This window comes from Vairimorpha necatrix, chromosome 1 (assembly GCF_036630325.1).
Source record: "Vairimorpha necatrix chromosome 1, complete sequence".
NCBI lineage: Eukaryota > Fungi > Microsporidia > Nosematidae > Vairimorpha > Vairimorpha necatrix.
Genome location: NC_088816.1, coordinates 1,187,887 through 1,211,594, shown reverse-complemented (window position 1 = coordinate 1,211,594; position 23,708 = coordinate 1,187,887). Strand labels below are relative to the sequence as shown.

The 23,708-nt window shown below is 28.3% G+C and overlaps 9 protein-coding genes across 9 annotated transcripts; 6 read left to right on the top strand and 3 right to left on the bottom strand.

Annotated features, from left to right (window-relative positions):
- Nucleotides 1-2,200: 2,200 nt before the first annotated feature.
- Nucleotides 2,201-3,025, bottom strand: VNE69_01265 (transcription initiation factor IIF subunit alpha; the record flags this gene model as incomplete). Its single annotated transcript, XM_065472400.1, has 1 exon — nt 2,201-3,025. One exon carries the CDS (start codon nt 3,023-3,025, stop codon nt 2,201-2,203), a length of 825 nt encoding a protein of 274 aa, XP_065328472.1.
- A 388-nt stretch (nt 3,026-3,413) lies between these two features.
- Nucleotides 3,414-5,123, top strand: VNE69_01264 (ABC transporter; the record flags this gene model as incomplete). The annotated part of the gene is made up of 1 exon (XM_065472399.1): nt 3,414-5,123. The coding sequence occupies one exon, from the start codon at nt 3,414-3,416 to the stop codon at nt 5,121-5,123; it is 1,710 nt and encodes a 569-aa protein (XP_065328471.1).
- A 95-nt stretch (nt 5,124-5,218) lies between these two features.
- Nucleotides 5,219-5,995, top strand: VNE69_01263 (cytoplasmic tRNA 2-thiolation protein; the record flags this gene model as incomplete). The annotated part of the gene is made up of 1 exon (XM_065472398.1): nt 5,219-5,995. The coding sequence occupies one exon, from the start codon at nt 5,219-5,221 to the stop codon at nt 5,993-5,995; it is 777 nt and encodes a 258-aa protein (XP_065328470.1).
- Nucleotides 5,996-6,132: 137 nt separating this feature from the next.
- VNE69_01262 (spore wall protein 7 (SWP7)) lies at nt 6,133-6,987 on the top strand (the record flags this gene model as incomplete). The annotated part of the gene is made up of 1 exon (XM_065472397.1): nt 6,133-6,987. One exon carries the CDS (start codon nt 6,133-6,135, stop codon nt 6,985-6,987), a length of 855 nt encoding a protein of 284 aa, XP_065328469.1.
- A 434-nt stretch (nt 6,988-7,421) lies between these two features.
- On the top strand, nt 7,422-8,597 carry VNE69_01261 (RuvB-like helicase (RVB2); the record flags this gene model as incomplete). Its single annotated transcript, XM_065472396.1, has 1 exon — nt 7,422-8,597. The coding sequence occupies one exon, from the start codon at nt 7,422-7,424 to the stop codon at nt 8,595-8,597; it is 1,176 nt and encodes a 391-aa protein (XP_065328468.1).
- A 245-nt stretch (nt 8,598-8,842) lies between these two features.
- On the top strand, nt 8,843-10,672 carry VNE69_01260 (V-type proton ATPase catalytic subunit A (VMA1); the record flags this gene model as incomplete). The annotated part of the gene is made up of 1 exon (XM_065472395.1): nt 8,843-10,672. The coding sequence occupies one exon, from the start codon at nt 8,843-8,845 to the stop codon at nt 10,670-10,672; it is 1,830 nt and encodes a 609-aa protein (XP_065328467.1).
- Nucleotides 10,673-11,698: 1,026 nt separating this feature from the next.
- Nucleotides 11,699-13,390, bottom strand: VNE69_01259 (putative SP-containing protein; the record flags this gene model as incomplete). The annotated part of the gene is made up of 1 exon (XM_065472394.1): nt 11,699-13,390. The coding sequence occupies one exon, from the start codon at nt 13,388-13,390 to the stop codon at nt 11,699-11,701; it is 1,692 nt and encodes a 563-aa protein (XP_065328466.1).
- Nucleotides 13,391-13,700: 310 nt separating this feature from the next.
- On the bottom strand, nt 13,701-14,636 carry VNE69_01258 (oxidoreductase; the record flags this gene model as incomplete). Its single annotated transcript, XM_065472393.1, has 1 exon — nt 13,701-14,636. The coding sequence occupies one exon, from the start codon at nt 14,634-14,636 to the stop codon at nt 13,701-13,703; it is 936 nt and encodes a 311-aa protein (XP_065328465.1).
- A 2,876-nt stretch (nt 14,637-17,512) lies between these two features.
- VNE69_01257 (general negative regulator of transcription subunit 1 CDC39 (CDC39)) lies at nt 17,513-22,051 on the top strand (the record flags this gene model as incomplete). The annotated part of the gene is made up of 1 exon (XM_065472392.1): nt 17,513-22,051. One exon carries the CDS (start codon nt 17,513-17,515, stop codon nt 22,049-22,051), a length of 4,539 nt encoding a protein of 1,512 aa, XP_065328464.1.
- Nucleotides 22,052-23,708: the final 1,657 nt, after the last annotated feature.

Below are 23,708 nucleotides of genomic sequence, written 5' to 3'. Positions count from 1 at the left end.
ATTGAAATATTTACAAGATCTGGAAGAAATGATTATTTTACAGGGAACCCTGGAAGGGACCCGAATATCTCAATTTAAATCCAAGAAGGGAAATTATGAAAGAACCAAAGAATCAGGAAGATACTTTAAAAGTGATAAGTGGTGCTCTATACATCGAGCAAGATCACATGATACACGAGATTGTCGTTTACAAAAGCCAAAAGGCAACGAGAGAGAAATAAAAAACGAAAGAAAATGCTCAAAAATCATTAAAATCCCTAACGTTGAATTAGATGAAAAACAAAGCAAGCCTAATTGCCTTATAATTAAAAAACAAACGGAAGATTTGGACATTCACCGAAAGCAGAAACATATAAAGAAAGTAAATAATGCAGAACGGCATATTAAAATGAATCTTAATAGAAAAATAAACACCGTCCCATTTATGTGTCTAACTAATATGTCTGATTGTGTGAAAAAGACAGGGAATACACTACCGTTAGAAGGTATGTATTCAAGAAATATTAGAATAAATAACAAGGAAAGAAACGAGCCGCCCGATTATATTAAAGATTACCAGAAACAGGTAAAACCTTTACCAAATTCCAACTATAATGACTTTGAGAAGAAAAATAAATTAAAATGTGGCGCCTTTAGAAACCTTTGCAGACAAAATAGAATGCAACAGATGCTATTTAGCATAAGTAGATATGGAGTAAACGATGTTTCTGAGAAGCTAAAATATGATGAATTGAACTCATACCTTGATTTGAGGTTTAAAATATCTAACCCAACAATTACTAGGAAACGGTGGAAAGAACTATTTGCCGATTACGGAGGAACGCGTATTTTAAATTGCTGACCCCTTGGAGGAGGTAGTATGTGGTATTATTTACCACATTATTATATTTTCCCTCCAAATGAATTTTCTAGAATTTATTTTTCTATAAATATTTTCTTTTTATTTTACCCCACCAAAAAATGTGGAGAAAACCGGAGGAGTACCGAAGACAGCGTCAAGAGTCGCTGCATCCCCAGAAGAGGGAGAACTATGCCCAAGGAGGCCAAATTAATAAATACTATATAAATAACAACCAAACTTTAACACCCGGGAGAAGCATCATAGAATGCTATCTGAGGAATGGCCAACTCCCGGGTAATACCTCAGTTTTAAACAATATTTTGTTGTGAAAAATACAGTTATAGGCTTAGTTATTACAATTCTTTAGTATACATATAATTTGGTCTTTTGAGTGCTTAATAATTCTTATAGAAGAATAGACAGGAAAAAATGTAATATCTCTGCAATTGCAAGCTTTTTTAAATTGCCAAAACATGATTTGTATAAGATTTGTAGTTTTTTCCTTCTAAAAGAAAAGATCATTTATTTTTATAATAGTGTGCTTGTTTTCATCTTCTAAAAACATTGTCATTTACTTATAATGTATCAGAATATAAATAGATTGATCGCTTCTTATCTTTATTATCAGTACAACAATAATATAGAAATTGATCATTTAAGTGAAAGAAGAAAAAAAAATATATAAAAAGTTGGAAAAAAAATTAATAAATTCGTTTTGGGTTGTTATTCTATTTTATTATAACTTTATTCTTTTAATCGTTTTTTTTTCCGCTTCGACTCTAAAAAATAGAGCGTTTAAAAAACAACTTTTGTATTATAATTGGTAAGTAAGTTAAAGTATATGCTCCTCTTAAGATGATTCATAGAGTTTAAGTATAGACTGTCAAGTTGTTTATTATTATTTTCATCCCCTCTTTTGGAATGTTTTAATATAGTTTTAGTAGCCAATCAAATACTTCCATTTGTCAAAGGATGATTGGCTAGTTTTTGATGGGTTCAGACATAGACAATTTAAACAGGAAAATCTCTGCAGAAGAGATTAATAGTCCAAAAGGCAGCATTATTACTTTAAATTTATTGCGAGAAATGTGTACTTCGAATTATAATAAATTGTTCTTACAAAAACATATGCCTTAAAAAATATAAAAAATTTGTTGTGCCGTCTCTCAATAGTAAAAAGAACACTTGCCCACACCCTATCAAAAAAAAACATAAAGACATAACAAACTTCAACAAGCCTCATAGTTTGTATTTGATTGGAAAAAAACCTAAATGCAATAAGACTGTTCTCATACAGGCCCCCAAGCAAGATTGTCTAAAAAACCTAACTCAAAGATTATTTTATTATATAATAGCTAGTTACTTCAATTTAAGTTGTTTTTCTCCTGTGACTTTGTCTGTTTCATATACACAAAATTCATTAATAAATTTTTTGAGTATTGATTTCTCTTCATTTCCTAAACTAAAATTAGTCCTCAATTTCCTTATCAATTCCTTCACTGACAAAGTCGGAGTTTTAAAACATTCTCTAATTTTCTCATTAGTCAGAATATTAGGCATCTTTATTTCTTCAATATCTTCTACATCCTCATCTTCTTCGGATCTGTCTTCATTACCAAGATTGTCTACTAAGACTCTAAGTTTCTTCCCCGATTTGGTCAGCTTCTTTTGTTTTTGCACTTCAAAATTGTAATCTTCCCCGTCATCATCTTGGAAATTATCTTCATAATCGATTTCTTCTCTATCAGAATCATTTGATTCTTCGTGTTTTTCATTTTCAGGAACAAATTTCGTGACTTCTTCTTCTACATTTTTCTGTGTAAATTTCTGTGTAAATCTGTACCATTTCTTTATTGGTGTCATGTAAATTAAATTTCCTTGTCTTATGAAGGTAAAGTGGCTGGAGGAACCAGAACCAACTTCCTGTAACTTACCAGAAAACATTAAAGAGTCTGCGTCTTCTATAAGAAGAGGACATGATTCTTTATTTTTTAATTTTTTATATTCTTCTGTCTCGTATTCTACGACTTCACTTCTTTTTCTAGAATTAAAAACAACTTCTTCTTCTAGAGGAGATTCCCTTGATAATGTGATGGGAGAAGATAACTTCTTTAAATTTATATTTGTAAAAATACAATTTTTCTTGGTGATGTCTGGCAAATAAATAATTTTAAACTTTACCATTGGGGATCAAAAAAAAAGATCTTTACAAATAAAAAAAATGAATTTAGTATTTCAAGAACAAAATATTGAAATTATTAGAACAACTTTGTTAAATATATTATATAAACAAGTTCCTGAAATGTCAAATATCTATTTAACCATTTTTTAAAGACGTTTTTTTTTTGATTTTAAATGTATGTATAGGGCTTTTAATATTTTTTGGCTTCTTATTGATAGCAAAAATATTTTTTAACTAATAATTTACTTAGATTAGTAGCCTCAAAAATTTGCCCAATATAAAATTTTTATCTATTTTAAATGTTTTAATCTAAACATTTCTAAAATAATCTTTTGTTTGTTTAGGTAAAAACAAATACAAACATATAAATATAGACCCTTACAAATCATAATGACACATAAAAGGCCATTTTACAAACACGATTTAGACATTCTAAATGATTTATTAGTAGAATACGTTTTTTCGAAACCACTAGTTCGCACATTCGTTCTTTACATCGTAATTGGAACATTTGGAGTCTGTTGGTTTAATGTTCTGACTGTAGAAGCTACTAGTAAATTAACAAACGATATATCTAAAAATAATGATTTATCAGGTAGTCTATTCTATTTCGCAATATTAACTATATTATCGATTACTATGACGGAACTAAACAATTTTATATTTGTCACTCCCGTGCAACATGTTTTTAGAATGACTGGTAAAAATTCTTTTAAAAATTTTATCAATATGGATTTAACTCAATATAACAAAATAGGATGTGGGGAAATACAAACTATAATCGACAGAGAAAGTAAAGCGATAAGTGAATTAGTAGAAGTTATATTCATCAATGTTATTAATATATTGTTTACAATTATATTGGCCTGTTTTTCAATATATCAAAATTTAGGTATAGTAAACATGTTCGTTATATTAATAACTTTGATAATTTACATTTATACAACAATCAAAATAGTCCATTGGCGAACACAAATAAGAAAAGAATACAACGCATCACAACAATTGTGTTCAAATCATTTACACGATTCTTTAATAAATCATGAGACTATTTTATCATACAAAACAGAAGAAAATGAATCATTGAAATATGAAACATATGTCTCTGAGGTAGAAACAAATTGTAATAGAACATGGAGATCTTTAAGCGTTTTATATCTTGTAAATAAGTTTATTTTTGCTATACAATGTTTTATAATAATTACAATAGGTAACTTTGGTTTTTTTACTGTCAAAATGGCAGCTAAAGACGTGGTCTTTTACATTTCAATTAATAGAACATTGTACTCAAGTTTCGGAAATCTTGGATTTTTCTATTCAAGATACACACAAGCTATTTTAAACGCAAAGACATCTTTTAAACCAGAATTTATTGAAGAAGATAAAGATTTACAAGTTGTAGATAATTTTACAAAAGAAATAAAAATTTTAGATGGGGCATTTGCTTACAATACAAAAATTGTACTGCAAAATATCAATTTCACAATAAACAAAGGCGAGAAAGTCGCAATTATCGGGAAAAATGGATCAGGTAAAACTTCCCTAATAAAAATGCTAATGAGATTTGAAAATTATAATGGGGAGATATTTTTAGATGATTATAACGTAAAAAATATATCAAATGCATCATTCCGCTCACTTATCGCTTACGCACCACAAACTTCTTTTTTGTTTAATGAGACTGTCTATTATAATTTAACTTACGGCATGTCAATTAATGACAAAGAAGAAGTTTACGAAGTTAGTAAAAAAATTAATGTTCACGATTCTATAAATAGATTAGAAAATCAATATGAGACGCAAGTCGGAGACAAAGGGCACAGGTTAAGTGGAGGAGAAAGACAAAAAATTATACTTCTAAGATGCGCATTGAAAAATGCTCAGATTATTATCTTAGATGAGCCTACGGCCGCTTTAGATAAAAAGGCAGAATATGAAATATTAAACAGTTTGATGAAGTTCAATGTAGAGAAGACTGTTATAATGGTTTTACAGAATTATGAACTTCTACACATGTTTGATAAAGTTATAAAATTGCAGAATAATACAGTCACTTCACATATCAAAAGAGATGGAATATTTGAGACATTAAAAATATAAAATAAATGAAATATTACATATATTAATACAATTTTTTTTTTATAAATGTGAAAATCGGAGCACAACTAAAAAATTGTTTTTTTCCACCGCTTTAAATGAAGAAATTATTTTGCACGCTATGTAAAGAACTCCCCACTATAAAAATCAATGTACTAAATTATTGTAAAGATTGTTTTATCAAACAATTAGAAAGTAAAATACAAAAAAATTTTAGAAATATTCCATACAAAAGTAAGATTCTGATACTTTTTGATGGAAGACTAGAAAATATAATTTTCCTAGAAATGTTGACCAATCAAAAAAATTCAAAGATGTTTGATTTTTATCTTTTTAATATTTCAAAAATGAAAGCTGAAATTATTAGAGAAAAAACAAACATGATTGAAATTTACGATGTACATGAAAATATTTTAGAAAAGCACAATGGACATAAAAATGCTTTAGAAATCGATGAAGAATTTGCTTCATTTTTTTCTGAAAGATTTTCGCTCTCAAAAAATCTACAAATTTCATTATTTAATTTTATAAAACATTCCAAAATAGATGTAGTTTTATATTGTAAATCTGTAGAGAATGTTTGTGTAGATATAATTAACAAAGTCAGTCTTGGGCTGACTATCGACGAAAGAGATGTGTCTGATTTAAAAATAGGAAATTTGTGTTTATTTATTAATTTGTTTAAAAGTATCAAAAACAAGGAAATTTTGTATATGGCACATTTAAAAAATATTAAATTTAAAAATGAAAAAATTGACAAATTAAAAAATAAAAAAAGATTTTCTATTGAGAAATTTGTATCAGAAATTGATAAAAATAATCCACTGGCCACGTTTAACATAATTAACACCGTCAATAAAATAAATAAGAAGTGAATTATAAAAAAAAAACTACAATAAACAATATAAATTGCAAATAATTTCTGTTTTTCATTTGTTTTATTCTTGTTTCATTTATAAAACTCTGTTTCATCACAAATATATAAAATTTAATCTAAGTTTTTAAATAATAAATGATAAAAATTATTATCTTTCAACTTGTATGGAACTCATATATCCGAGCTCGTTACGACGACACCCGCGGAGATGACTTTATACAACACAACAGTGTGGGCAGCGACATCTTTGAGGATGAATATGGACTATTCCCTGACTACGCCTTAACTAAAAAAGATTCAGAGCCAATGGACGACGAGCTTAGATGCGCGAAATCCGACCAAACTTTCATTGTTTCCTTAAATGTGCATCTTCAGAAATATGCAGTAGAATCTATTGAAAGTGCTTCTAAGTCAAAGTTGAATATGATATTACCAGAGAGAGAAGCAGTATTAAGTTATCTTGGTACTATAGTAAATGAAATGAATAGTGATTTAATAAGATTTGGCGTACAAATAGTATTACACATAACGAGATATAAAACTGAGAATTTTATTGTAACTGACTCTTTTGATTCCTCGTGCGAAATTAAAGATCCTATAAGTGATCGTCTTGATGAAAGTCATAATCAATTAAAAGATCTTTATCAGGACAACATGGGACTTCACCTTTTTGTTTGGACATGTCCGCAAGATAACAAAGATTTCTTAACAATTAAAATTAATGAAAATGAAAGATGCGGAAGAACAATAGGAGCATTGTGGCAAGGAATAGATCTAACAAGAATTAACATTAAATCTTCTATTATTGAAGCTATCACAGGAGTCCCGAATTTATATTTAGATGGAAATTTCCCAGCTAAAGAAGTTTTTTCGAATGTTTGTAAATTCGTAGGCGATTGTATTGGAGCTGAGCCAGGAGTAGTAGGTTGGAAGAATCAAGCACTTGTTCAAGTTATCCATGCCATACCTGACAATTCAGCACATGATTAAAAATTATTAATTTATAAAAAAAAATAAGTTAAATTGATGAGGGACATGTAATGCATTTTTATTGATTTATTTACATGTTTTGTTTATTTTTTTGACCAATTAACTAATTTTTTTTAATTGTCCAATCGTATAAAAATATTTATTAATTTAAAAAAAAAGATTTTTTTTGAATGTTGTTTTTTTTTATAAATGCCATTTTATTTAGAAAAAGACTTAAAAAACAATATTATGAAATATCATTTATTTTTTACATTTTTTTTTGTTTGATTGTCATACAATGCATTAGATAACTTTATATTTATAGAAATACATTTCGATTCCTTTTCCAACTTCCTCAATAAAATATCGCATTCTGCTATATTTTTCTTTAATTCTTTTATAATTTTTATCATAGGGTAAAAAATTGTATAAATTTTAATGTTTTTTTAGTCCTTATGGTAGAATTTGAAAATAAACAAAAGAGAATAGGAATACATTCTCATATTCAAGATATTAACAATCTTGTTAATATTAACGCACAAGATTCATGTAAGAAAGCATTGATACAAATTAAATCTCTTTTGACGTTCAATAAATCAAACCAAATTTTCATAATAAAAGGCGCGCCGGGCACAGGAAAGACGATTTTAGCGCAAGAAATATTTCAAAATGATTTTTTAATAAATTCTATAAGTGCTAGTGAAGTCAACAGTCTAAAAATTAATTATTCAGAATTTATTACACAAGAAATGCGTCGGTCTATAAGATTACGAATAAAAGAAGTTTTAAAAGTTATAGAAGGCGAAGTGACAAGTCTTACTTCATCAAAAATAGGATTAAAGACTTTAGACATGGAATCAATATTCGAAATAGGTGACAAAATGCAGAGACAAATAGAAATGGAGAAAATAGTCGTAGGCGACGTAATTAGAATTATAAAAGAAAGAGGAAAAATTATCAAGTTAGGTATAACTTCATCAAAAATAGATCCAGATCTTCTTGGAGATCTAAATTCTGTTTCGTGTCCAGAAGGAGAATTATTTAAAACAATAGAAGAAGTCCAGAATTTGTCTTTACACGACATTGATTGTTTAAATAACAGGACACACGGGTATTTAAATCTTTATAATGGCGAGACAGGAGAAATTTTCCAAGAAGTAAGAAATGAAGTAAATGAGAAAATTAAAAAATGGATTTTAGAAGGGAAAGTAGTAATGGAAAGAGGAATATTAATTATTGATAATGTTCATGTGCTTAGTGACGAGATATTGTCTCTGATAAATAAATCGGCAGAAATGAATATTTCTCCTATGATTTTATTAATTGATAATTCTGTAGACAACCGAGTTATAAATTTTATAAACACAGCACTTGTTATTAAAATTGATGAAATGGGAAAAGAAGATTTCAAAAATATTTTAATTTCTAGAATAAGTTTTTTAGCAGTAAATTTAGAGACTGAAGCTTTGGATTTTTTAGTAAGTTTGGCGGTTTCTCATGGGATAAATTACGCTATAAATATTTTGGATATTTGCGTTTTTAAAGAACGCGATGAAAATGCGCTTAGTTTTGGATTAGCAGATTTTCAAAAAATGTCTAAGCTTTTTTTGCCTTTTGAGAAATTATTTTAGAATAAATTTAGTGTTTTAGTCGACAATATGAAAAGTTTTTTTATGTTTTAATTCTTGATTTTTTATTAACAGTACAATTTAAAACTTGTTTATAAATTTGCAAAACAGAAATTAAAATCTTGTTTTACATTTTTTTTATTACTAGTACAAGTTTCTTTCACTTAAGATATTAAAAATCTTGTTTTTTAAATGAATTGATGGGGTGTTTTTTTTTCTATAAATATTTTTTTTTGTTTTGAGGGTAGATGTCTGAAATAAACATTATAGAGAAAATATTCAAAGAATTAGATTTAAATGAAGTAAAAGAAAGTGAACAAGGTCTTATTTACTCGATTTCCGGGCCAGTAGTGATCGGTAAAAATATGTCTGGGTGTGCCATGTACGAACTTGTCAAAGTGGGCGCAGAAGGCTTAACAGGCGAAATAATCAAAATAGAAAATGACAAAGTTACAATTCAAGTTTATGAAGAGACTAGCGGCTTATGTGTCAATGATATTATTATTAGAACAGGCAAGCCTCTTTGTGCTGAATTAGGACCAGGTATGTTTGAAAATATTTATGATGGAATTCAGAGACCATTAAAAGATATTCACGAAGTTACAAGAAGTATTTACATTCCTAGAGGAATAGACGTACCGTCTTTAGATAGAAAAAGGGAATATGAATTTATACCGCACAAGAAAGAAGGAGAATATGTTTTCGGTGGAGATATTTTAGGAGAGACTTTTGAGAACTCACTGATACAGACGAAAATTCTTGTACCACCAAAAATGACAGGCAAGCTCACTTTCGTAGCTCAAAGAGGAAATTACACCTTGAAGGATGTCATGGCAGAAGTAGAAAATAATGAAATAAAAAAGGAAATTTTTATGTTTCACAGTTGGCCGGTCAGGATTCCGAGACCTGTCAAGGAGAAAATAAATGCCACTAGTCCACTTTTCACTGGGCAGAGGATTCTTGACTCACTTTTCCCTTGTGTACAAGGCGGGACCACTGCCATCCCCGGCGCCTTTGGGTGCGGGAAGACTGTCATTTCTCAATCTTTGTCCAAATATTCGAACTCAGACGCGATTGTCTACGTCGGCTGCGGCGAACGTGGAAATGAAATGAGCGAAGTTTTGATGGATTTCCCGAAATTGACAGTAGAAGGCAAATCTGACAGTATCATGAAAAGGACTGTATTAGTGGCGAATACTTCAAATATGCCAGTAGCAGCAAGAGAAGCTTCTATTTACACTGGTATTACAATCTCTGAATTTATTAGAGATCAAGGAATGAATGTGTCAATGATGGCCGACTCATCGTCAAGATGGGCAGAAGCCTTAAGGGAAATTAGTGGGCGACTGGCAGAAATGCCTGCTGACTCGGGCTATCCTGCGTATTTGTCTGCCAAATTGGCCTTTTTCTATGAGAGAGCGGGTGCTGTCACATGTTTAGGGTCTCCTGATCGAACAGGGTCTGTTACAATTGTAGGCGCAGTCTCGCCACCAGGCGGAGACTTCAGTGACCCCGTCACTTCTGCGACCTTAGGAATTGTCCAAGTCTTCTGGGGCCTAGATAAGAAATTGGCACAGAGGAAACATTTCCCGTCTATTAATTGGAATTTGAGTTACTCGAAATATTTCGCGAGTTTACAACCTTATTATGAAAATATTGACTCAAATTTCATAAGATACCGAACAAAATGTAAAGAGATTTTACAAATGGACGACGATTTATCAGAAATAGTACAATTAGTAGGGAAAAATGCACTATCAGAGACAGAGAAATTAATTCTAGATATTAGTAAACTAATCAAAGAAGATTATTTACAACAAAATGGATATTCTGATTATGACAGATATTGTCCATTTATAAAGACGAGACTGATGCTTAAGAATATTATTGAATATTTTGAGAAAGCACAGAAAATGATAACAGTTAAGAAAAAGACATGGACAGAAATAAAGAAAGAAACGGAAGAAATATTTTACAGATTGATGAAAATGAAGTTTTTTATGCCTGATGAGAAATTAGAGAAGAAGTTGGATGAATTATATTTAGATATTGAGAATACTTTCAACAAATTAAAATGAATAAAAATATTCGCAAATATATTTATTTTCAATATATGAAAACTTACTTCAAGTTTATAAATAAGGTTATGCATAAAATATTTATAAATAAAGAATAAAATTATGCAAGCATAAAATATTTATAAATAAAGAATAAAATTATGCAAGCATAAGATCAAAGAGGAAGGTGTTATAAATTTTCAAGCAAGTAAGAAACATGAGGGCCCTATTTTGAAACAAGAGAGTCGAAATTATCCAACTGATACTGCGAGATTCTTAATTATTTTTCTTATATATATTTTTAAGCTCGACCATGTTTAAGGCTTCGGCATTAGGGAAATAACACCCCAGAATGGTTAAAACAGATTAAGATATCAAATAAAAACAGATTAAAATATCTGACACGGATTTAATAATCCGAGGAGAGACATCATCGTACTGACTCAAAGATTTCTACAATCTTCTTTATCCCTTTTACTTACAACATAGAATCTGTATTTAAGGGCTGAATCGACTACTTGTCGCCCATAAATTTAAGCATGTGCTTAAAAGATTTCACGTAAGAAAAGATATACAAGCTTTAGGCTTGATTTAATATTTTTCTTAAATACCATAAGAAATATAACTGACTTAATTTCTAATTACCTTAAATTAGCAGTGAATTCTGCGTTGTTTTGAATTTTATTTGAAATTGCAACAAGCTGGTCTTATAGAACAATTGAAAATATACGCTTGTGAGCATCTGTGAATATACCAACAGTTTTTAATAATAGAGAACAAATAGTGTTCATCATAGGATTAGTAAAATCTAAAATTTTGACGAACAAATCTTATCGCTGCGTATAAATGCGTATAAGTTGTTGAAAATCATGTATGAGTGTGCAATTGACCTAATTTAGTTGAGACAAAAAAAAACCACGTCCCATATAAAAAAGATAAGAAAATAACTAGATATAAAAATATCCCACCCATTTAGTTAAATAATATAAACCCCGCGAAGGAGGCTCAATATAAAAAAATATAAGTTTTTTTTCGTATAAAGTTTATTTAAACTTCGATTGTTTTCTTCTCGCCTTGCTCTGATCTTTCATTTTCCCCCACTGGACTATTCCTTAAATCTTCTACCATAGATTTTATGACATGCATTTCTAAACTATCAGGTGTCTTGATTATTGGCTCGCTTTTAGGGACCACATAATATTCCTTCTTAAAGAGTTCTTTAATATTCTCTTCTTTCACTGGTTCGTCTTTATTAATTAAAGATTTATCTTCTTGATCTTCTTTACTTTTTTGTAGTTTTATTAGTTTGGGTTTCTTGTGCTTAGATTTTTTACTTGTGCTTTTATTAGATGGTTTCTTACTCAATTCCTTAATTAATGAATGTGTGTCGTCTTTGTCTTTCTTTTTTGTCTGATTGTCGTCTGAGAAGATCATGTTTATTGCGTCATTGATTGCTTTTTTATCTTCTTCTTTAATATTATCTTCATTGGTTATTTTAATATTGTGTTCTTCTTTGAAATCCTGGTCTGCCTTTTTAGTAATTTCTTCATTATTTGTTTTTAATTTATTATTGTCTTCGTTATTTATCTTTAAGCTTCCATTGTCTTCATCTTTCGTCTTATCTTTCTTTTTAACTTGTAATTTCCTTGCTTTTATTTGACTTTCAATTCTTTCCAGACTCGGTTCACTGATAAATGGGTTTGATGGTAAAGATCTCGTCTCTGTGTTGGTTTTCTCTGTAAAGAATATTGGATGATAATCTGTTTTGTGAGTAGAGAAAGCTGTTAGATTATCTGAAGGACTAAAGGCTTCATCCATTGATTTTGTAATAAATCCTGAAGATTTCTGTTTTTCTTTGTTTTTTGTCTCTTCAGGTTTTGTAGGTGCGAGATCAACAAGTTCTCTTTTTAGCACTTTAATTTTTCCAGTCTCTTTCTGATCTCTTGTGTCTTTAGCCTTGTCTAATTTGATTTTTGCAGTGTCATTGGGCTCGAATATTGGCCAATTTAAGCTGTCAAAATGCACTTTGTTAAAAAGACCCGCGAAATATCTCGGGGTTTCTTTAATTTCTTCATGTGTTTCATCTTTGTTTAGATTTTTGTAACTACTGAATATTGGCGAAAAAGTCGTCTCTGATATTTCTGGCTTGTTATCCTTTTGGTCTTTTAATGGCTTAAGATCTTTTAAAGGGTGATCGCCTTTTAGAGGTTTAAGATCTTTAAGTTTTCCATTAATTATTTGTATTGGTTGATAATCAGTCAGAGGAGGCAACGCCGTGGGTTGATTGGTCGATGAAATGGGTTTAATATCAGTCAAGGGCTTGATTTCATTGCTAATTGGTTGAGGCTTGATTTCATTGCTAATTGGTTGAGGCTTGATTTCATTGCTAATTGGTTGAGGCTTAAATCCATTTTCAGGCAGTGAAACAGGCGTCTTGATTTCTTTATTATTCTTCGATGCTTGAGCCATCTTAAGCTCCCTTTTCTTCTTCAAGTTCTTACTGGCTTCACTAGTCGTCTTAATGAATGTATTAAGGATATTCTCCAACTTCTCGATTCTTTTATTAATCAAATCCAATACCTGAACATCAGACACCTCGTCTTTATTTTTCAAATTACTACCCTGCCCCCTTAGGCTACTGTGCTTTCTTTTCCTTGAAACAACATCAACACCCAATAAAAACATAACAATCCCCGTGATTATTGTTCCTATTAGAAGGCTGCAAGTTGATTTCTTCATTGTTTACAAAACATTTCTGAATTTATATTTTTTTCTGAAACATGTTTCAAAAGGCAAACAAAAAAAAAGAACAAAATTTAAAAAAAGTTGGAGTAAATGAGGAAATTGATCATTTTAGTTAAAAAAGAATGTTTGTGTCTTTGAAACAGTGTTTTGGGTTTATTTACTAAACAAAAAGGAGAAGAAACATTTTTGAAAAAAGTGTCTTTATTTTACGAAAACAGGGCCTTTTGCATTTTCCTTTTGGTTGTGTAAACATTCACGTATTAATTTCTCATTTTTTACATGTTTTTGTCATATTTCCACAAAATTATAAAAAATTCTCTAATTCTTTATATATCTGATTTGTCTTTAATTTCTCATCTAATTCGTCCTTCTTTGTTTTGTGTTTCAACATGTTTACACTAAGTTCCTTGGCTTTGTTTAATGCGTCGTTTATATTTCCATATGCTTTCTCACACCACCCTATTCTGTAAACTGGTTTATTTGTCTCTAATTCTAATGGATTTGGTTTAAATCCCCAGCTAGAAATCACAGAATCATAAAATAAAAAGTCTCCATTTTGGAATTCTACTTGAAATTTTCCATTCTTCTTTTTTATATTTCTTATTTCTGTATTAAATCTCAAGTTTATTTGACTTTTCAGTGGGTCGTAAATTGTCTTTGTTAATAAATCGTGCCTTCTTTTTTCTTTCAAGTTTGACGGATTTGTCAAGTTGTAAGTTTTGATATTTGCGAGTTTTAAAATGTCTCTCATTTCATTATTTCCGAATTTTGATAAGAAACACGAACTTCTACTACAAATATCAATATTTTCAGGATTTAATTGATCTATTTTAGTTAGTAACTTCTTACATATGTCTAAGGCTACATTCCCCATTCCTAAAATACAAATATTCTTGCCTAATTCTTCTTTTTTTACTTTATTTTGGATTACATCTAAAGAATTAATCAGCCCACTTTCCTTATGAAAATTGGGTATGCCGCCTGTCGCCACTACAAACTTGTCATATTTGGACTCTATATCTTTGAAATTGTCTCTTTTTATTTCATAATTGGGTATGAATTTGATATTTTTAGTCTTGATAATTTTATCAAATATATTCATTTTTGGGTCATGTGAATTTCTATATAAGCCGCCGTATGTGGCGTCTTTATCATAGATTGTAATATTATTGACATTTGGTGCGAGATATTTGGCAAGGAATAAGCCAGAAGGACCGCCGCCGACAATACAAATATTCATAACAAAAAGAAAGAAGGGGCGGGAGCAAAAAAAAACATAAGTATTATAATTACAAATATATATAAGAGAATCTCATTAGCTTTAATATAAAAATGGAAGAAGTTTAATATATTCAAGGGACGAGACGCCAAAATATCTTAGAAGAACAAGAGGGCGCACAATGAAGACAGGAGTAAAAGGGTAAAACATTTATAATGTAAGATCTTAAGAACATTTTTTCTGAGTGTTATACGCCTTAAAGGTGCTTCCACTTGCATTGGAGGATAAAGATGCATATTTCTTAAGATCCAGCAAAACTTGTTAACTAGACTATTCTTGTCTGCATCTAAAACACTTGAAATTGTACAAAAGTCACATATGTCTTTCTGCAAGTAAGCAGCAAGCATGTCTTTACAAAAGAACCTTAAATTTAAAATACAACTTTTAAACTATTATTATAGTTTTAAGACATAAAATTATAATTTTATTTGTCATTTAAACTTTGCCTCTTGGGATTGTTAGTTTCTATAACCATATAAGGATTCATGGCAGATATATTTACATGCAAGATCTATTTAACTAAAGTAAAGACGACATCGTTCAGTCCGGAAAATCTTCAAATCAGTCTGCATCTTAAACACCCCTGTCCCCTGAGACCGCAGTTTTGTCTTTGTTTACGACTTGTTTTACACAAAAAGAGGCCAACGAGTAACAAAGTTCTAAAGGTTCCGTAAGATCTTTCAGCTTACCTCGTATAGCCTCTTAAGTTCTCTCAAATAGCCCACCCAGATGTATACTACTCAACCAGTGTTTTTATAGCACATACATTATATGTATATTTAGGCAGCAACTGGGCATCAATGTTGATGCCTTAGAGATGCTCTACAAATAGCCCCGAAGTTTATTGTTTGTTCTGTGACGAGTCATTTCCATGATTCAACTAAACCATTCTGACTTATTTGAGAATCGCAAAACACCAATGGTCACTTCTAATATAATTTCTGGAGCATTTTCACTTTATCCCCCCCCCCTTACCAATATAAATTAAGAATTTTTAAAAAATATCCCTTTTTTTCGAAATTCGAAGCGGAAAAAATGTGAAGGAGCAAAAGTCAAAAAAATAAAGTTGTAATAAAATAGCATATTTACCAAAAATAAAACAATTGTTTTTTCGTTTTTTTTTCAATTTTTTAAAAATTTCCTTCTTCCAATTATTGATCAAGATTTATCTTTATTGTACATTGCAATGTATAACAACGAAATCTCTATATAAACAATATTTATAAGGTTCATTTGCTGTTATAAATGAATATTTTTCAAGAATTAAAGAATTTTCAAAACATGTAATATTTTACTTTTGGAGCTAAAATATAACATATATTAATAAATTGACATTCTATACGATTCAATAATTCTTAAAAGAGCATAAATATAACATTATTTTTACTTTGTTTGTCTAGAAAAACCAATAAAAACCTAAAAAAACAAGACTAATAAATATACTACCAAACTAAGAATAACCTAACCTAGATTCTGTTTTAAACAACATAAACTGTGTATAAACATGTTTATCTTTAGCAAAAATTAAATGTAATGACAAAAGAAAGCAATAGGTTAAAACATATTTTTACAAATTTAGACTTTCATTTAACTCATAGTTTATTAAAAAAAACATTATTAAATTGGTTTAAATAATATATTTTTCATAAACTATGATCAAATTAGATATTTCTAAGACCATTTTTTTACTTATGTAAATTTTTCTCTGTTCCTTTTCGCTCTGGACGCTTCGACTTTTAAAAAACAGGGCAAAAAATAAAAAATTCTGTATTTATATTGGTAAGGGGGGGGATAAAGTGAAAATTAGCCCAATTTCTTATTTCTAAATGTATTATACAATGCTTAAACACCATGTGAATCCACTGTATGTTAAATATTAAAAACCAAATAATGATAAGTCCGAATTTAAATACGTATCTATTTTTTATAATGTATGTCTAAAAATTAAATTCTTCAGGCTGAAGATGCCGAACGCCCTCAGAAGGTGAATAGTTGAATTAGAAAACTAGATGAATTCCATAAGTATAGAAAAGGCAAAAATCAAAAAGCACATAAGATGTATAAATCATACAACAAAAACATGAATGAATTTAATTATTAATTTGAATCCCATATTTTGATTTTATAGCATTCGATTTTAAATTTGTTAAAGGTTAAAATAGTTCAATTCAAAATATTTTTTTTTGGATTTGTACTAAAAAGTCTTAATATTTTGTTTTTTTTTTGCACTTCATTTTTGGGGTTCGAAATAATTAATTGATCATCTTCAAAGGGGTTGTTTCGCATTTCAGCTCTATTTCTCATTTACAATCTTATAAAAGTATTTATAGAATTATGTCTCTGTTTAAGCACATGTAGTAGGTAAAGCTTCAGTCATAAAGGGGATTTTAGATGCTAAATATCAACATTCATCTTTGCCGCACTTTTGTTTCGCTTTATGCTGATGTCTTCCATACAGCCAAATTGATCCCCAACTTGGAAATTTCCAAATTGTTTTACATTTCCCTGATGGGCATATTTACATTATAAGTAATATAGTCAAGTTGTGCGATTATCGTGTTGATACAAATAAACCTGTTTCTGATGTTTGTCTTTTTTGTCATCTTTAATCAGTAAACAAATTTTTTTCCTTTTTGTTTATGCCAAAATTAAGAGCTGTCATTTAAATTCAAATTAATGCTAATAAATAATTGCTTAAATTTTTATAAAGAAGTTTATTTTACAAATATTCTATAAAGTCTTATTTTACAAATATTTTATAAAGTCTTATTAAAATGCTTTTTACTTTTTCTTATTTTATTTTTAAATATTTTTAAAATTCTTTTCCTTAAAAAAGCATGGACAAGAATTTTAAAAAACAAGAAGTTGACGACAATCTAGAATTAAAAGAAATCTTAGAAAAACAAGATCCAGAAAATGTTAACAAGGATTTCATGATCCATTTACTTACTAAACTTAAAATTAGTAGAAAAATCGGACATAAAGAAATCGCCAAGATGATTTTATTTATGGCAGATTTCCCAGAGAGAAATTGGAATATTAAGAATATTATGGAAGTATTAAAAAGTAATTTAGAAGAAATTAATTGGCGAGATGTTTATTCTTGCTTTTTAGAGGAAGAATTTACTATTTGGTCTCTTGATAGTTTATATGTTATTATTGATTGTTGGGTTTGTATTAGTGGAATAATTACAGTGCCTTATGAAATATTCTTTAAGAAATGGAAGAATTTGAGATCTCAAATTTATTTTATAAGGTTGATAATTGAAAGTGACGAGAAGAAGACGCAATTATATTCAAATGTATTTTTTACTAAAATATTAAAACAAGATGAGACGAGAATGACGAGATATAAAAATAATCTGAATTATGAAAGCACTTTTAATTGTGTGGAACTTTTCGAGTGTATAAAAAGTCTCGATTCTAACATTTTGATAGAACAAATTTCTAAAAAGGCGCCCGAATGGTGCGCAGCAGGACTTTCTTACATTTATCCACATTTTGAGAAATTTCTAGATGATTTGATAATTAATTTCTTAAGAGGCTCTTCTAATAATTTCATATTTTACATTTTATTTAGAAATATTCCCAAGATTTTACTTAAGAAATTGTCAAGTTTCATTTCTCAAGGAATTTCTCTTAGTAAAATTTTGGATGTTATTTTAGAGCACAAAATGTTACCACAAGTCAGTGAAGATTTAGATCCACCAAATATTTGTTTAGATATAATAATATTAAGTTCAGTAAGAGATCATTTAAATTTAGGAATATGGATACAAAATAATTTAAACAGTAAAAAAGATCAATTTGCCAAAATTTTAATAAATTATTTAGAGATAAAAATCCAAGAGATGAATTTAAATCAAAATGAAATTAGAAATGATAAAAGTATAGAAAATATAAATAGAGAAATTAAAGATATGAATCTTAATAATAGAGAAAATTTAATGATTGACAAATTATTCCCTTTGACAGTGGAAATTTTAATTAATATTGTCAAATCTATAGAACAAAATCAGAACAAACTCGCTTACGAAACATTGACAAAATTTAACAATTTAAAAAAGCAAATTCCTTTAGTCATAAAATTGAAAAAAGGAAATGAAAATAATGTCGACGAACAGGCTTCGTCTTTTATTTCTTCAATTATAAATTCCCAATTGTCAATCCAAGATGGTCTCGAATATATTAAAAATATGCAAAATGGAGATACAAATATGAAAGATTTATCTTATAAAATATTCACTACCTTGATAGAAAATTATCAGGCCTTGTATAAATTGCCCAATTCTGATCTACTAGCCATATTTTACGGGGAACTTATTAAGAATTTGATAATTCCCAAAGCTTTCTTAAAAATAAGCCTGAAATATTTAAAAGATTCCCTTGCTTTTCCAGAGACAGAAAGGGAATTTCATTTCGCTTTTAAATGTCTTGAGAAATTTATAAGGACGATGCCGAAATTTTTAGAAGAAATCGAGAATATTGAAAATGTAAAGAAAAATTTATTGAAAAAAGATTTGATTTTAGTAGATGAGACATTTTACTCAAGAATAACATTTAATGAATTAATAGAAACATCTCTAAAGATTAATATAACAAATGAGTTTATAAATATTGAGCAGAAAATATCAAGTGAGAATTTAAATTCTGCAAATTTAAATGATCTAATTTTTGGAATATTCTTTAATTTGTACAAAGAAGAAACACCTTTGATTTTCAAATTTCTAAATAATTTAAACCAGAAAATTAGTGCAAATTTATTAATTTCAAGTTTACAAATTGTAAATTCTTTACTAAATTTGACAATAGAAAAAGAAACTGAATTTATAAAAAAATTGGGAAAATTAGTGGGAAATTTGACACTAGCAAAAAACAGAATAATAATTTTAGACAAATTTGATTTTAAGAAATTTTTAATAAAATCTGTAGAAGGAAGAAGAATCAAATTGGGTATATTTTTTATAAGTTCTTTTTTAAAAGAAGGTAAAAAAGGCAAGATTTTTATACCTAAAAATCCGTGGTTAATGTCAATTTTAAATTTATTGGGAAATTTACAGACTTGTACATTAAAAGAAATAAGAAAAGAAATAGAAGAACTTTTTAAATATTTTGAGATAGAAATTAAACCCAAAGAAGTAGAATTTTTTAAATTTAGAAGTAGAGAATATTTATTAGAATATAAAATACAATTAAATAATACAAAAGACATTACTAATATTTACAATAATAAAGAAGATTTGGAAATATTTAAACATGCCGTCTTTTTGGCTTTAGATTTTAGTATTAGAGAAATAGCAGAAGCAATAATCGACAAAGCATGCGAAATTTCAATAAAAACAGGAATGAAATTATTTAAATCTATAAAAATAGAAAAAGGTAAAGAATTCGTCTTATTTAGAAATTTACTAGTAAATCTCACTAAATCTTTATGTTTCGTCTCGGCCCAAGAACCAATCAGAGCTTGTATGTCTGGAAATATAAGTTATTTCTTAAAACTTGTAAATTTAGAAATTAACCCTGAAGAAATTCATAAAATTGTAAATGACAATCAAGAAATTTGTATAAATTTAATCCAAAGAGCAGCAACTTCAAAAATCTCAGATTGTGTAAATGAATATTTTAAAAATACAGAAATAAATGAAGGAACAGGGAATTTTATAAATTTAAAAATATTAGAAAATAATTCACATTTAGAAAAAATTAATATAAAACCAATAGAAGCTTCAGAATTTCAAGAATTAAAATCTCATTTTTTACAAATTAGTAGAAGGAAAACAGGCACAATGGATTTTATAAGTGAAGAATGGCACAATTTAATAAAAAATAATAAAGAAGAAGATTTTGAGAAAATTAAGAAATATATTTTGAAGAGTGAAGATAAAGATTTAGAATGTACAAAATTATGTAAATATTTAATAGGGCATTTAATTAAAAATAGTAGCCACAAAGATATAAAAAATGGTCATTTACAAAAAACTGAGCACCCCAAAAGAGGTGAACAAGATACAACTAGCCACACGAGGAATAATTCAGATATGATTTTCATAAGACTTAAAGACATTTTTAATATCTCAAATAGAACTCAAAAAGAAGTACAAAATTGGATAATTTATTCTAATGATACAAGAAAATATAATGAAAAATTTATAAGTAAATTTATAGAATTTCAATTAATAAATTTAGTGGAATTTGATCAAGCACTAGCAAGAAATATAAAAAATGAAGAAAATTTAGAAGAAATTCTAAATTTAATTAGTAATTTAATTACAGGAGATATTCAAATTTGTACAGTTTACGACTTCATTGCCTCTTTAGAAAGTCTGGCGAATTTTAGTGACAATTCTAAAATTTATGACTTTTTTCAGAAAATAAGCTCGTACATGTTTTTATTTGAAAATTCAAATTTGTCGGAATTTGAAGAATTTATAAAATCAGAAAAATATTCAATTTTTACAGATTATAAAAAGATTAGAAATTTACCCCAAAATCTTAATATTAAATCAGCCTTTAAATCTTCTTGGGAACATTTTGTCAGGCATCATAAACTTCCAACTTTATTTTGTTATCAAAAAGTAGATTTAATCCCTCAAATAATAAAAAATACAATAAGTTTGTATATAAAAGACACATTAGAAGTTTTTATAGACGCATACAATAGAAGGAATTATTTATTTATAAAATTTTATACAAGATTTATAATAAAATTACTAGATATTTTAGATGAGTCATCAGAAAATTTGAAAATTATTTACGATCTTTTAAATTTATTAAAACCTTCAAGTGTCCCATTTTTCACTACTGGATATTTAGAAATTATGCAGCACAAATTTGTAAAAAGATTATTCGATTTTAACATGGCAGAAGAAATCTTAAAAGTTTTAAATGTAAATGAGAAATTTATTTACCCTTGTACTAAAATATTCATGAATATAAAAGATAATAAAAACTTCTTAAAAGTTTATGGAATATATTTAAGTTATATTTGTAATTATAAATATATTCATTTAAGAAATATATTTAATAGATACAGAGATAATATTCAATATTTAGAAAATCAAAATTTATATTTTAAAATTAGAAGGATGTTACAAAGCAATACAATTGTACTAAAAGATTTTATGAATAATAGTACATTTATTTTATGCATAATTGACAATTTAAATGAGAAAAATTTAATAAGTGTTTATGCAAATAATATTCTGAGAAATTTTATAAATGAGAAAATACTTGTTAATAAAATTATCACTTTGGTCTGGATTTATAATAAATGTGAATGTGTGCCTTTAGGACTTAAAATGTTTTATGAGGAATTAAAAAAGAATGAATGGGTAGTGAAAATTATTGATTCTTTAGAATCTAAATTTAATAAATAGTTGTGTAGAAACAAACAAAGTATTTTATATTTAAAAAACAAACAAATTATATTTAAAAAAATAAAAAATTATTTGCATAAATAAAAAAATGAGAGATAAGACAATTTGAGTAAAATGTAAATGAAGTTTTTATATTGCAAATTAAATTATTATATCGTAATGATACAAATACCAGATTACCACGTGTGTAAGCTTATTGAGCTTAAATCGTGTGGCAACGTTCCCAAGAAGTTGGAATTGTCTGACAAATCATATGCCCAGAAGTCAAAATTTACAGATTTGGCATTTTATTATATTTTATGCTCTTTAGAGGATTTTCAAAGGATACTTTACTTCTTTGGTGCCTTGACAAGCAAAAACTTTATAGACCCACATGAGACAATATGTTGGCTAGTGAATAGAAATTATAACAATAACAATGTGATGTACGATTTATATATAAATGGTAAAAACTCGTACAATGATAGCTATAGGTTCAAGTGGAAATTCGATCAGTGTTACTGATAAGACTTCTTTTTCTACTCCCTACATGCCATATATAATATTTATTTTATATGCATTGCTGAAAAGCAGTTTACAGCGAACCTAAACAAAAAATCCGCATTTCAGCTTTCAGGGTCGTTAAGGCCAAGGAAATAATTATTGAACTACAAAAAGGACATACCAAGCACCAAAAATATGTAGTGGATATTACTAAAGTGGAACACCTGACGAAGCGGTTATTGTAAAGGGATAATCTCCAAATAATCACAGGAAGTTATGACATAACTACTTCTGCACTTGTATAGTAGACAAAATAGATATAAAACCACAGAAATTTTGGATCAAAATGGTGTACTATTTTCAAATAACGCGGTCCTGTGGAGTATATAAAAACCGAAACGACTTGTATAAGTGATGGGCATAAATCTTATCTCAAAACAATCTGATCTATTAACGGTGATATCGCGTTGTAGTCTAAGTTTAAAATTTTAAAAACGTATTAGGCGAGACTACGAATTTGGTCACATCTTAAATATATATTATGTCTAGAAAGGGGGTTTGAGAAAGTGGGATATCTAAGTTTTCAAAAGAATTTTACGGCGAAGATGATGCGCGCTCTATTAAGTTTTTAATGATACAACATTCTTATCTTTTTTTGATTTTTTATAAGCCCAATTTTGAGGCAAAAAAAATAGACCTTTTATCGATGTGTCTCATGTTCTTGAAAATTACGTCAATGATTGCTAAGAAATCAGGCCCTCAATAGATATTTTATACAAAAAACATTTGAAAATTAAATATATTTTTAAGGAACTTTCTGAACGAAGATTTAACAATAATATGGAGGTAAGCAAAGAGGCTTCTAAATATTTTGTCACTCCGACACAAAATAAACTGTAGAATTATATGCTATACAAAGATAAATAAATTACTTGAGTGTATTTCCAACAACCCATACATGTAAAGAACAATATTATACAGCGATATGTGAGGAGTCTATCATCTTTTGACCACCAACTAAACTACAGAGACATACATACAAGGGCAAATACAATTTCAGAGAATGTATTTGGCGTTTTATATCAAAAAAAGTCCTTTCAATGGCTCAACCTCGCATTTGGAAGATATGTGTTAAAAGGAATTTCTACTGGTTGAGCGGTTCATATATTTCTAA